The 15,301-nt window shown below is 32.5% G+C and overlaps 1 protein-coding gene and 1 non-coding gene across 4 annotated transcripts; both read right to left on the minus strand.

The window, feature by feature from the left end:
• Positions 1-694: 694 nt before the first annotated feature.
• On the minus strand, positions 695-776 carry TRNAL-AAG (transfer RNA leucine (anticodon AAG)). The gene has a single exon. It is a non-coding gene; the product is annotated as a tRNA-Leu (tRNA).
• A 2,481-nt stretch (positions 777-3,257) lies between these two features.
• On the minus strand, positions 3,258-11,721 carry LOC143238565 (phospholipid phosphatase-related protein type 1-like). 3 transcript variants are annotated; one of them, XM_076478909.1, is made up of 8 exons: positions 11,581-11,720; positions 10,519-10,766; positions 9,670-9,826; positions 7,142-7,259; positions 5,759-5,933; positions 5,469-5,526; positions 4,260-4,436; positions 3,258-3,997 (listed from the first exon to the last, which is right to left on the minus strand). In XM_076478909.1, exons 2-8 carry the CDS (start codon positions 10,749-10,751, stop codon positions 3,746-3,748), a joined length of 1,170 nt encoding a protein of 389 aa, XP_076335024.1. In that variant the 5' UTR covers positions 10,752-10,766; positions 11,581-11,720; the 3' UTR covers positions 3,258-3,745. The 3 variants fall into 3 exon arrangements, 2 of the variants coding, with proteins under 2 accessions (XP_076335024.1, XP_076335025.1); XM_076478910.1 differs by having other exon boundaries at positions 11,600-11,620; XR_013020648.1 differs by lacking the exon at positions 3,258-3,997 and adding an exon at positions 4,964-5,105 and having other exon boundaries at positions 4,299-4,436; positions 11,581-11,721.
• Between the last annotated feature and the right edge of the window lie 3,580 nt (positions 11,722-15,301).

A 15,301-nucleotide genomic window follows, 5' to 3' on the forward strand; every position in this document is an offset into this window, starting at 1 on the left:
TGCAGGTCACGGGTTTCAGTTTCCATTTCCGAACATGTTCGCCCTTTCGACTGTAGGAGAGTTATAAAGTAATGGTCAATTCCGCTATTCGTCGGTAAAAGATTTGGCTGTCAGTGATATTGACTAAAGTAGCTTTGTGCAAAATTAAAAGCAAACCAAACCCAAGTTATAAATTATTTTATTTCTAATAATATAGATTTAGAAAGTAGTAACAAATTACATGAGCTCACAACGATAAAGTTGAAATTAAACAAAACATGGAAGAAATGTCTTGCCCAAACTTTTTGAATACCTGGTGTTTAAAATGTATTATTGTACGTTTCTCAGGTTAGTGACTTAAATAAGAAATTAAATAAGGCATATAATATTTTCTAACGTCTAAAACTAGTAGTAACTAGAATGAATAACTCACAGATACCTCAAATGTAATACGAATTAGCTACTTAATTAAAATATGTTGAGGTAAAAAATAGTACAGCTCTTGAAATGAACCTTCGTAATTAGAACGATGTGATCATATCTAACAAACATTTAGGTAAAACCCAATATACAGTAAATGACTTAGCATTTTGTTGCTGTTGATAAGAGTTATTAATAATTCGACATAATCCTATAACTCAATTATAAAAGATATTGATTTCAGTTTGCAAATACATATATTGTATTTTCAAAAGTTTTAACAGCAAAATTTTACTGGCAGGGGCGGGATTCGAACCCGCGCCTCCGAAGAGACTGGTGCCTTAAACCAGCGCCTTAGACCGCTCGGCCACCCTACCTTTCAGTAATGTTTTCTATAAAATAATTTTATTTCTTTTTACATGCTTATTACATTTTTAATATCTTTTATATTTTGTTTGGACCTCAAGTTATTACATATCATATGAAATCAGAAAATAAATATGCCACAATTTTACTGTTATTTTGTCTTTAGCACTTACTAAAATTAAAATACATCTAATAGGCCTAAGCCTATTTAATATTATTAGAACCTATATAGTTTCGTTAAAGTAAATTAGTTTTCTTTCTTAACGCGATTATTACTAGACCTGTCATTAACATAAATGAAATAACGACCAACATCTCCAGGATGTATATCTTACTGCATAATATTTCGCTTTATAATTACAGCTTATTCGGCATGTAATATAAATAAATTTTATCAATTCATTAGAGTACTAGGTCCATCGTTTTTTCTAATACGATTAGTTTGTTTTCGTAGTGACTAGTATTCGTAACACTACCTGATTTATAAAAACAGCAACAAACTAAAAGATAAAAATTGTGCAAAACAATATGCCTTGTATAACTTTTACACTTTTATAAATTTACCTTTTACTTTTTACATAGTTATTATAGCAGGATTAACTCATTCGCTTTCATACTCTATGTTACTGATGTTTTTAAGCATTTGATACAATATGAATAAATAAATAAATGAAGTGACTTCTCTGTCTTTTCACTTTTATTTGTACTCCCGGGAGGTCGGGGGTAGATCTCAATATAAATTCCACTAATTTGCTAATCTTGTGCGTTCTATTTTCTTATCTCTTACTTTGTAAAAACAAAAGCATAAAACTATAGTGCTTAACTACCTGGCTGACTCAATAATCAATCGGAAAGTCAGTATGGTCTCACCTGATATTTTTCAAACCCTTTCCTAAAACTTTCAAGAAATTGTGGTCATTAAACAACACGCTCATCAAGTGTCGTGAAGCTTTTATGATAAACAAAACACAAAGAAGGAAATAAAATTATAATACTGTCTCTTTGTTGGATTATAGTGTTTATTGAACAACCCTACTGTCCAAATAAACTGTTAAGTCGCCAAATTTTCTGGTGGTTTTCATTTCTGTGAAAGAACAGGTTAACTCTGTCGTAGAATTTTGAACTGCGTAACTGTCAAATCAGGTTCAATACCACAAAATATCCCCATAGCTAGAGATGACAAATAAATGCTTATCATGGATACTAATTTATTACTGGGATGCTGATGATTAGCTATGTTTTCTCTGGTCAAAGACACTATACATGTCTTAAGGGAAGACATTAGATAACCATAATAACTCTGACATAAAATATAAATTATTTTCCGTGGCTTACGGTTAAAAAATAGGATAACCTCTTGCCCAACATCAACAATTGTTGTCTTTTCACTGAGCGTTCTGTTCGGTAACTTCCTTGATGATATCGTGAAATATGTCTTGAGAGAACCTTGAGTTGTTTGTAGGTTTGTTGACTTTCAACTGAGAAAGTTCTGGGCAAATTTCTTGATTGAGGTGAGTAAGAGACTGGTAACCTACCATACCGCACCACATTACAAGAATTTTGACGAATTCAAATCATTCTATTAGAATGCTTTTTATTTATTACTCTGTGTATGGATTAAATAAGTTTAAAATTCAACAGCTATACAGTTTTAAGTAATAAATAGTGATTACTTCACAGAAGATTGAAGTGTATACACATATCGTCATGTCACACGTACAGCGGTTTCTCAAAATGTTACTTCCTTTAAAAAAAAGGAAAATAATAACAATAAGTATGTTTTTCATAAATTTTCAGACATTCTGCCATCTGCACTAAGATTCTGTCACGTTCCCGATGGCAGTAGTAAAACCACTGCAGTTTCAAGAAAATTTCAATAGTTGATGATTCCTCAGTAAGTATTCTGTTCATCATTAACACTTTTTTAATTTGCTTTTACCATTTCAAAGGTCTTTTTTCCATTTTTTTAGTTTTATTTCAATTTTACAAAATATTATAAGAAAAAGAACGAAAGTAAAAGTTTGTTTTTTTAATTTTAGAAACGTATCTAATAGACGGACACCTTGTTATCAGAATATTTCTAAAGTATTTGAAGTTAACATTATAAGCGTAACTTTATGTGATCCATTATATTATAAGAGATAAACAATGAATCTGTTCGAGGAATTTTACATTTTTCAATCCAACAATTAAGATTTAAAATATATATATATATATATATGTATAAGCTAGGAAGTTTAACATTTGTTTAAGTGTTTATTCATTGTTAACTACAAAGTTACACAATTAGTTATCTGTATTGTGCCTCCCGCAGGTATAGAAATCTGATTTATAGCAGCATAGCCATTAGATTTGCCGCTGAGATACTAGGTAGATGCAAGCTTCTTAATATACTCAATAGATGTCGCGTAAGTAAATTAATCATGTTACAAAAATCAAAGTGATATTAGCGCTCTAGAACGACAAACATTTACAGAAAAAAAAGACAGGAAAACCATTATCTACATTTATTTTGATAATTACACTATACATTTCAAGTTCAAATTTTATCCTAACCTTGACTTGTTCATAGTCTCCTAAATCCTAGTCTGAGTAAGTCGTAATTTATTAAAATATTTCAAAACTTCACTTATTTAAAAGCAACGATTTTTTTCTTATTTATAACAATTAACACTAAATGTAGGGCTAATCACACAAAGAGGTATTCAGTGTAGTTAACTAAAAATAAATGCTAAAGAGGGTACTAAAAATAACAGGTTAAAGGAGAAAATTCCATAAATTATTCGTAAATAATTATAGACGGCTTCCTATATTCACTTATTTTAATACTTCTTAATTAACTTGAAACCAAAGAGAAAAACTGTACTTAAATATTATTTCACATACTAATGAATTGAATAGGAAACAAATAATCATTATTAGGACAGCGAATGACATTTTATTGTCGTCATTCAAAAAGCTTGTTCTTTTGGGCATGTCGTTATCCATTAAGCACACCAGGTGGGAAAGATTGTGTTCGAGGAATAGAAGTTAGGGAATAATTCGTACTCAGATCAGCATTAGATAATCTTTGAGTCTGAGAATTTTGGTATGATATGTGTGGAATTCGGAAGTATCGGAAAAAAAGAGGACGCTTTTGCTTGATTGGGAAAAACCCGATGTGTTTTTTTGAATGATAACATTTTCTCTTCAGTTGGTGATGCTCGCGGAAGGATTCCAGAGTGAAGATACACTGAAAATACAAAAGTGTTCAAAATATACTCAGCGAACAACTTCTGATGTTCAAAAACGAAAAAAGTATTGTTTTATCTAAAAAGTTTCTATTATTAAATAACCACAACTTCCCGCATTCTAAGCCTGACTATTAATTTATTAATAGTTACGGTTACCCTTTAAAGCTTGAAGCTGTTGTTAACACTTACAATGTAATTTGCCACAATTCCCCCAACAAATCAGCCTGCTGCTATATTTAAAGTGAAAGAAATGGTGCTTACCAAATAAACTGCCACAGCTCCCCCTAGACACCAGCCTACTGCTATATCTTCCAAGTGATTTTTGTGTAGTGCTACACGTGACGTTCCACACAGCATAAAAAAACTACCAATTGACAGAACGAGAAATGGACGTAGTAGCCTGGAAGCCCTGATGGCTAAAACACAGTGGACATAGCTCTAGAGGATCAATAATGATTATTTCAATCTTTCTTCTTCAGTTACAAACTCCCAAAACATTTTAAAAGGTTGATATGTATTTAGTAAATCAAACAGATAATTTCATATTGATGGAAACCTAAGCTCAAAATCTGAACACAAACACGCCTAAGAACACGTTTTAAGGTTCTAACAGAATACTGTTAATTCTTACATTTCAAAATTACAGCTGTAATATATTCTATCGTTGGTCGGATTCTTTGAATTCAGTACAATTAATGATCACAAATTAATATTTTTCTTCAGTAATATTCTATACAGACTAAAGATTACATTTAGTAGGCCTAACTTCACAAATAACGTTTCAATACAAATTCTGAAACTACTGGTATGCCTGACAAATGAATGTCAAGTCACTTTCTTGTTAAACTTCATCACTAATCAATCGATAATAAACGAGATGACTCACTGACTTAGTAACACTCTTATCTCTAAATAAGTTACTAATTAAATGACTGAATTACTCACGAATAAACAATTCGAATTACCTGAATCACTGGCTAACGAACTAACTCACCCACTCCAATAAACACTACTGAATATTTTCACATTATTTCACGAACGTTCAAGACTCACACGAGGGTCAGGTTTTCAAGAAAATTCTAGACCTCACACATTCAGCAACTTCCTCTAGTGAACAAAGCAACTAAATAAAAAATATAAAAACAAAGCCTACAACATTATTTTAAACTTTGTCTTTCTGAAACTATCCTGAATATTCTCGTAAAAACTTCTTGGGACAGTAAAAATTTCCAATGACAGAATCACCCTTGCTTTCTCAAATATCATTTACTGGCCACAAAAAGTCCTTTTTCAATCCAATCTCTTGTCCAGAAGCAACCATTTATAAACCATAAAAGAAAGATGCTGTAACGTTTATTTTACTGGTTGTGTACTGTAAAATAACGTGTCGTAGCTTAAATATATCGTTAATTTTAGCAACTGGTGTTCAATAAGATTTTTATTATTGGCACATTTATACTCTCAACTTACCATTACAAATACTCCTGTGTAAGCTGAAAGTGAAGCGTAGAACGAAGGAAAACTCGTTCTGTAATAAATTAGGAAAAATCGTATTTAAAATGCGTTCAATGTTTAAACGAAAATAATTTCCAGCTAGAGTATTACAGTACGGCTGTCCTGGTGGCTAAAATATAAATAATGAAACTATAAACAATTCTGAATTTTCATAGAGAATGGACTAAATCGATGTCAGTGCATAAAAACTTCTTATTAAACAGGTTCAAGGTTAGTGGATCAACGAGAAGTTAAAAAATACAAACCGCGCTTCTCGAAGATCACCTGAGGCACTGCAGGAACTTGAGAAAAGTCGATCAGAGCTCACCACGTCTTTATTCATATTGCAGGCCTCAAGGAAGTATGGTCTTGGTCGGCCAGTGACTATCTTTAGGCTATCCGTCAAGATACTGGTACAAAGCAGACCGAATAGAAATGTTCCTGGTGGTTTAGTGAAGATGGAGAAAAAGGTGTAATTATTAGTAAACCATATCTTGTACGGATCTTAACCCTTTGTTCACAGTAATCGAACACAATGAAGGAAAATGTACACAACTGTTAATAGGCCTTAAATTGTATGGATCTTAACACTTTGTTCACAATAATCGAAAACAATGAAAGAAAATGTACATAATTGTTAGTAAACCTTACATTGTATGGATCTTAACCCTTTATTCACAATAATCGAACATAATGAAGGAAAATATATACAATTGTTAGTAAACCACATATTGTATGGATCGTAACCCTGTATTCACAACAATCAAACACAATGTACACAACTGTAGGTAAACCATATATAAATCTCAACCCTTCATTCATAATAATCAAATATCCATTTAAAGGAAATACGTTTAAATGATATAATTTTCACGTAAACTGTTTTAACAAATATAAGATATACTGATATTATGCAGTACCGTAATTAAGCTGCACGAACACTTAAGCTGCCAAATAGACAGTGTGACACATGAAGAGTTCAATTCTTTAGACAGTGACACATTGACTTTTAGACACAAAGTAACAAATGTACTGTAAGACTGAACTTCGTTTACTCAGAGGTATACTCTAACACTTAAAAGTGACACACGGAGATTTATATATAACAGTGACACACAGATATTAATAAAACGACAGGTGAATGGTGCAACAGGGTGACACTGAAACTCGTTATAGACTGACACTAAAGAATGACACATGTAAATGTAAACGTACAGAATGACACCCACACATTCGGCTATAGAAAGTCTCAAACTGTTAGACTGATTACCAATAATTACAGGCCCGGCATGGCCAAGCGTGTTAAGGCGTTCGACTCGTAATCCGAAGGTCGCGGGTTTGAATCCCGGTCGCACCAAACATGCTCGCCCTCCCAGCCGTGGGGGCGTTATAATGTGATGGTCCATGTTGGTAAAAGAGTAGCTCAAGAGTTGGCGGTGGGTGGTGATGACTAGCTGCCTTCCCTCTAATCTTACCCTGCTAAATTAGGGACGGCTAGCGCAGATAGCCCTCAAGTAGCTTTGCGCGAAATTCAAAAACAAAACCAAGAATTACGTCAGCAACAAAGTAATCCAATAATATAAGATTAACTTTCAAATATTTTATTTCTCTTATTTTCTAGATTTATTGGCAAGAAAACACATATAAACCTGTAAATCGAAGAAGTCTACGAGTGAACACGTGCAGCTTGCATCCTTGACATCCCAAACTCACGACCTTCTTGGACCTTCTCGAAAATGTGAAATATCCTACTTCTCCAAGTAAAATCTAAACGACGAAATAAAAATAAAACTTATGTGTATTTTTTTTTTTATATTAAGTGAATAATTTTTTAACGTTCTACATATATACTGCCCGATTTCAAATGTTTATTATTACTATATGTAAGATCCTTCAGAGTCCAAGCATATTCTGAGATAAACACTGAGATTCTCTTCATGAAAGGTCTTGAAAACTATTAGGAGAATGTGCTCTCTAAATATCGATTTATCCTCATAGGAAAATTATAAATATACTATATTGTATTTTAACCAAACTGTATCTTTAGTATGTTATACTGTTCCTGTAATAACGTGTATTAATTAATTCATGTATTTTTATGTTATAATATTGCTGTTAAAAACATAAATATTACTTAAGTTAAATTACTTTAATATTACAATATTGTTGTTAACAATGTTTTATTGGCATCAAATTTTTCATGTGTTATATAATATTACTGTTGACAAAAATCGTGTTAGTTAAGTCTTTCTGGTTACTATAAGTAACTGGTATATTGTTGAAGCTAAGTATTAGTTTATAATTACTGTTGGAAAGTGGTATATTGTTGAAACCAATAATTTATCTTGATTAGGGACGACAAAGGACCTATTAGCCAATCTCAGCTGTCCAGTGTTCTCAACTAAGCTACAAATATAATAAATTTAAAACAAATATATCAAAGCCAGCCCTTATCACTCGTATAGTTATCCAGCTTTTCCTTAAACTTATTTAAATTTACTGCCTCTGCAACATCTAAAGGCAACCCACTCCAGAGGCCAACAACCCTGTTACAAAAATAAAACTGTCTTACCTGAAAATGATTCCTACATTGTCAATATTTATATTTGTGTCCTTAATTCTACTATTACCTCCGTTATGTATGAAAAAACCATGATGCATGAACACTATCAACTCCTCTTACAATCTTAAACATCTCAATTGACTTTGAAAACAATCTGAGAGATTTCAGCCTTAACTCATCTGACAAACCCTCCATCCCAAGCACCATTCTAGTGACCCTTCTCTGAACCCTTTCCAACAATTCAATGTCCTTCCTAAGGTATGGAACCCAAGAATAAACACATTACTCCAAATGTGACCTAACCCGTGACATGTACAGTGAAATTATAATCTCGTTAGACATATATTCAATATTTATGTTAATATAAGCTAAAATTATATTTGCCCTACCACTAGCAACAGCTCATTGCTTGGATGGTTTAAGAAACTGATCAACAATTACACCAAGACCATTCACTTTTATGACACTTTTAAAGTTATTCCCATCCAAATTATACTTATAATTCAAATTATGATAACCCACGTGCATTAACTTGCATTTATCATAATTAAAACCCATCTACCATTTATATTCTCAACTCACGAAATGATCTAAAACCTTTTGTAAATCAGCAGCATCCTCTTCGCAACCAGAAACACTGAAGACCTTAATATCATAAGTAAATCTAAGTAATTTATTGATTATTCCTTGATATATGCCATTAATATGATCAAAAATAGCAATGGTTCTGAGATTGAGCCTTGAGGTATCACACTTGTAACATTAATCCAGTTTCATTAAACTCCATTATAACAACCCTCTGCTTTCTTCCATCAAGCCACTCTTCTGTCCAATTAGTTAACTTAACCCCCATACCTAGAGAAATAAGTTTCTTTACAAGCCTTTTATGTGACACTTTGTCAAATGTTGTTCGAAAATCCAGATACACCAAATCTACATCCTTACCCTCATCTACACAATCAGTAATCTTTTTAAAGAATGTTAGAAGATTTGTAAGGTAAGCTTTTGCCTTAATGAAACCATGATGACTATCCAATAAAATTATAAACATTATTAAATAACTTTACAAAGCATCTTTTACCAGACTTTTCAGAACTTTTCCCACAACTGACGTCAGACTAATAAGCCTATAATTATTGGGATAATTTTTATTACCTCCCTGGTGTATTGTTGAGGCTAAGAATTTGTGTATAATTACTGTTAACAACTACCATATTGTTTCTAAATACTGTTGGTAGGTGATGTATTGATGCAGCTAAGTATATATTTATAACTACTGTTAACGACTGGTATATTGATGAAGCTAAATATTTCTTTGAGAAATATTGTAAGAAACTAGTGTATTGGTGACGTTATTAATTTTATATCACTGTTAACAACTGGTGTATTTTCAATAATAAGTGTTTGATTTTGATATTATTAAATTAAGTTTGTTTTAGTCCTGTACACACATGTAATTATTTTTGTTTTATTGTTAGTATAAGAACATGTTACTTCTGAAGTACATGATTGGTATCACTGGTTTTTAAACCCATTTTAAGCAGGAGTACTATACCTGAATTGTGATGTTAGTCGACTATAGAGTAATATATATCAAAATGTACTGTTACTTACAAATCCAAGAGGAATGCCAAGGAATAGCGCATACAACGTCTTTTCACTGAAATTAACTGGAACTGTGGAGTTATGGTAGGATGGCTCCTTTGGATACATGAGTCTAGTGTCGTTGACAAAAATCTCATGGTCAAAGACTGGGAATACAGTCTCAAACCTATAAACAAACTAAAGAATTTTTTTTCGAATTCCTGGTAGCACGAGACCACGTGCAATAACATTATTCTCTTTAGACATACTATCAGAAACAAAATAAATTTAATCTAATAAAAACACTATAGAAGAAGCTTGAGACACTTATTGAAGAGTATTAAATATATAAGTTTGTTATAAGTTTATTTCAATTTATTCTTCGTATAACTGGAAGTAAGATCCTATTGCAAACCAGATGTCAAAACTAAATTTTAATATCATTAAGTTTGTTTTTTCCCTGTACACAGATGTAACCATTCTTGTTCTATTCTTGGTATAAGAATATGTTACATTTGATGTAAATGATTCAAACACTTTTTTTTTATCACGACTTCTATACCTCTATTGTGATGTTAATTGATTATATATAATAATAATACATATTAAGAGGTGTGTTGGTGAAGCTACTGATTTGATATTATTGTTAGCAACCGGTGTATTCTCATTAGTAACTTTTTGATTTTGATATTATTAAATTAATTTTGTTGTAGTCTTGTATAAAGGTTACGTGTTCGAGGATGGCCAGCACCACTTTGTTGGGTTCTTTAATAAGACAATTTACCCCACTTGTCCCAGTCTACTACATGTTACCTGGGATTTCAGCAAAAGAAATAAATTCCTCAATACATCATGGAATGAATGTATTAATGTGGATACCTGAGAAAGTATGCCAAGACTGCCACACATCCTAGGAAAATTATCTCTGATATGAACACCGGAATAAGGCTTATGTTTACTTTTGTTTCACTCTCGTCATCAGACGATGATGATTGGTTGTCCACTGGAATTGGTTCGAGGAGGTTGTTTTGTCTGAAGTTTTCGTAGATGGTGGACGAGTTGTACGATCCTCGACGCATTGTTGAGAACTGGGATCTTTGGCTTCCTGTCATTTTGTTTGCGAATTACTGTATCATAGGAATAATATATGGTTAAGTGTTTAACTTGAAACCATTGTTTCATTAATTTAACAAGGTCACGCATTAGTTTCATATTTACCCATCATTAATCTTTTTAAACCAAATCTAGATATCTATTTAATGATAGCATTGAAAACCTTATCCTTCAGTAAACATGTTTAAACAAAGCGAAGACCAACCCAATACACCACTGTCCACGTGATCCTTCAATAAACACGCTTAAATGAAACAGACCAATCCATTACAACACTGTCCACGTGATCCTTCAATAAACATGTTTAAATGAAACGTAGACCAACCCATTACAACACTGTCCACGTGGTCCTTTAAAAAAGGTGTTTAAATGAAACGTAGACCAACCCAATACAGCACTGACCACGTGATCCTTCAGTAAACACGTTTAAACAAAATGTAGACCAACCCAATATAGCACTGACCACCTCATCCTTCAGTAAACATGTTTAAGCAAAAGGTCGTTTAGAAATTCTTCATCTATCCAGCAGTGGTCACTCAGTTTAACACTATAGCATGTTAATTGGCCTTTAAGCCTGTCCAAAGGCAAACTTAATTCGTTCATTACTTTCTTTAAGCGAAAAGATAATAAAGAACGATATTAACCACATTTGTATATCAAAAAATCATTAAATCAAATAATTTTCATTTTATCTCATAGTTAACAAGTGTTAGTTGACAAACATTAAGTTATTTAGTGTTGCTTATTAACCATCTTAGATAATAACACTTCATTAAAACGGAAAAAAATAATTAGTAATTATTACACTTGAGAATTTCGAAAACAAACCTTTTATGTGTATCCTTACCAGGTTACTGTTCCCCACTTGTTCGACTCGTATTAGTGAACTAATATAGTTAAAAAGTAAGGTTTGTTTAACACATGTACCAGGAAAGATTGACTGGGTGGGACAGTACTCTTATCAGGTGATAATGATATAAACTTTGACCAAGATACATGCAAGCTTTCTGGTATTCATTGTTTATACAAGTACAGACAGACGCATAGTTTGTAACTAAAACTTAATAATGAGGGGAAGCAGCGTGGCTTAGTGATTTCGGCTTTGATCACTTAGTCGAATGGTTTCGTGTTCGAAGATGACCAGCTTCACGCTCTTGAGTTCTTAAACAAGACAATCTATCCCACTTGTTTCAATCAACTGTCTGTTAGCTGGGGTTTAACCTGCGTCAAACTGGCATTCCGTTCGAGAGGAAATGGTCATCATTTGCACCCGCTTGTGCCTTTTAAAACTGGAATTCGAAGGCACCGAATCTCTGTACCTTGTACAGACACAGCAAATATATATCTTTTTAATTAGTACCTTCCACGGCTGGTGAATTTTGTGTTGTAATACCTATTAGAGGTGGTAATTTTGAGTTGTAATACCTACTAGAGGTGGTAGGTTTTCAGTTGTAATACTTATTAGAGGTGGAAGGTTTTAGTTGTAATACCTACTAGGACAGTGAGTTTTGAATTGTACAACCAACTATGATAGTGAGTTTAGACTTTTTTGGGGGAAAACGTAGACATTTTGGACTGTATTTGGGAAATTGTACAATGAGATCAATATTAAAACAATGATAACAATAGTAAACTAAACCAGTTACAAATAGTAATTTTTGTAAGTCAGAAAAAAAGGAAAACAGTGACAACTATAGCGATTTTAAATTAGAGTAAATGAAAACAGTAGATATGGGGATTTCGTAACTTCCAATTAAATACTATTTTTGTGACTTATAGAAAACGTTTGTTTGTTTGTTTGTTGTTAAGCAGAATAAGTTCCGGAATCCGCTTTTTAACGTTATAAGCCTTCAGACTTACCGTTTAACCACTAGCGGGCTGTAGGTTATGTTATGTTATGTTTTTGAATTTCGCACAAAGCTACTCGAGGGCTATCTGTGCTAGACGTCCCTAATTTAGCAGTGTAAGACTAGAGGGAAGGCAGCTAGTCTTCACCACCCACCGCCAACTCTTGGGCTACTCTTTTACCAACGAATAGTGGGATTGGCCGCACATTATAACGCCCCCACGGCTGAAAGGACAAGCATGTTTGGTGCGACGGGGACAAAAAGTGGAGATACTAACATACTACATAAATAGTAAACACTACATCTTGGGGCATAAATAATAAATAAAACCCTACTATATAAATAGTAAACTAAAACTTATTGTATATATGGTAGACACTGCATATTTTGCTGTATAAATGGTAGACATATCCGAAGTCTATTTTTATAGTATTCTGTATTATTGTATTCAAACGCGTCTTTCTACGTCATACAGTTCTGTCACTGTGAGACCTACAGTACAAAACTATCCTTTTAAAAGGCTTAGTACGAAGAACTCGAATATTCTTAGATTAACAACGAAAATAGTTAACCGAGAGGTTATCTTACTAAATTAACTTAGTAGTTTGTGGGCTACCAACGGAAACAGTTAACCCAGAGCAATTTTGGTTAGTAATAGAAAACGTTATCCCACAACTCTGAGTTAGTAGTGGAAAGAGTTAACCTATAACTCTGTGGGTTAATGAAGGAAAGTGTTAACCTAGAGTTCTTTGGAATAATAATGGAAAGATTTACCCAGAGCTCAGTAGTTTAATAATCGAAAGTGTGAGTTCAGAGCTATCTGGTTTAGTAATGGGAAGAGTTAACCTATAACTCTGTGGGTTAATAATGGAAAGTGTTAATCTGTGAGTTGGTAATGGAAAGATTTAACGTAGATTTCATAAAACTATCACAAATAACTGTAGTATCGACAGAAAAGCACGAAATATTCGAATGTCACAAATATTTGTCTTTGTATATCACACGAGCCGACTAATTGCGTAACATGTACTGTATAATACGGACCTATTGGAAAGCTATAAGAACTAGAAAAATAAACAGCTTTATTGACGTAGTAACGACACATTCCTATTATCAGGACTTGTAACTGACACTTTCTAATTAAAAGATATCGCAGTAACAAAGTGCAAGTTACCCTACCTCTGTTTATTTAAAGAACAAGGGTCGTTCGTGTTCAGTAATCTGTAGTTTATGTACTGTGAAATTAACAACAATAGCTGAACCGTTATTTTATTTTACCAAAACATGAATTTCAGTGTATAAAAAATGGAGCGCGCTAAAGACACCAGATCTTTTCTCTCATTCGCTACTTCCTCTGCAGTAGATAAGTTCGTTTTATCCTGCAGATCTATGTTTGATAAGCGCGTTTGTACCCAGATATATATCTACTATAAACGTCTATCATTTATACAAGTTTTGGGTCGCTTTTAACGTGGAAAGGACTTTAAAACTTGCAAAGTATATAGGTTTAGTGTAAGATAACTGACTGGTGAAGTAATTAAAACTTACAAAGTATATAGGTTCAGTGTAAGATAACTTATTGGTGAAGTAGTTAACACTTACAGAAGTGTATAGGTTTAGTGTAAGATAACTGATTGGTGAAGTAATTAACACTTACAGAAGCGCATAGGTTTAGTTAAGATAACTTATTGGTGAAGTAGTTAACACTTACAGAAGTGCATAGGTTTAGTTAAGATAACTTATTGGTGAAGTACTTAACACTTACAGAAATGCATAGGTTTAGTTAAGATAACTGATTGGTGAAGTAATTAAAACTTTCAGAAGTGTATAGGTTTAGTGTAAGGTAACTGATTGGCGAAGTAATTAACACTTACAGAAGTATATAGGTTTAGTGTAAGATAACTGATTGGTGAAGTAATTAAAACTTTCAGAAGTGTATAGGTTTAGTGTAAGGTAACTGATTGGTGAAGTAATTAACACTTACAGAAGTATATAGGTTTAGTGTAAGATAACTGATTGGTGATTATAAGAGTTGAAATTGAATGAAACTTTGTTCTTTAAAGGTTACAAATACAATGTGATGATATTTTAGTATAAGTGAAAAACAAAGTTAATATTCATCCCACACTCAAGCCACATAATGTATTCTCTTCCAGCAGTAGTTCTTCCAAGCCAACAAAGAGTTTCTATCTTAAATATAGAAAATAAATTGATGTTATAATCAAAAATAGAGAGAAAAAAATTATCATTTGAATATAAATGCACATTGTACTATATAGTGTAGGCTAGTGTATCACAAAGACTCACAACAACTTTTCCATTTATATTTTTTCCAGTATGTCGTATACATGTATATTACAGGGACTACAAACTATAAACTCCAGTTTACATTGTTTTAGAACAATTCAGGGGTTAGTTAGGTGAAGTCATTCTAATGGTCAGCACTTCCCATCTCAGTAACAAAGTATGTAAATGTAAATGTATTCCTTCAAAGTAAGCATTTGTTTTTTAAACCTAACAATTGTTCTAATTTCTTCTTGTGGCAATTCATAAAACAACATGAATTTGTCATTAATTTCCAATTTTAATAATTAATTTAATTATTTAGATACTAATATAGTTAGCATCATAACTATATTATGATCTTAGAACAAATATTAAATAACAGTCTATTGAAAAACTAAATAAAAATATTTAATTAA

Source organism: Tachypleus tridentatus, chromosome 13 (assembly GCF_004210375.1).
Source record: "Tachypleus tridentatus isolate NWPU-2018 chromosome 13, ASM421037v1, whole genome shotgun sequence".
Classification (NCBI taxonomy): domain Eukaryota; kingdom Metazoa; phylum Arthropoda; class Merostomata; order Xiphosura; family Limulidae; genus Tachypleus; species Tachypleus tridentatus.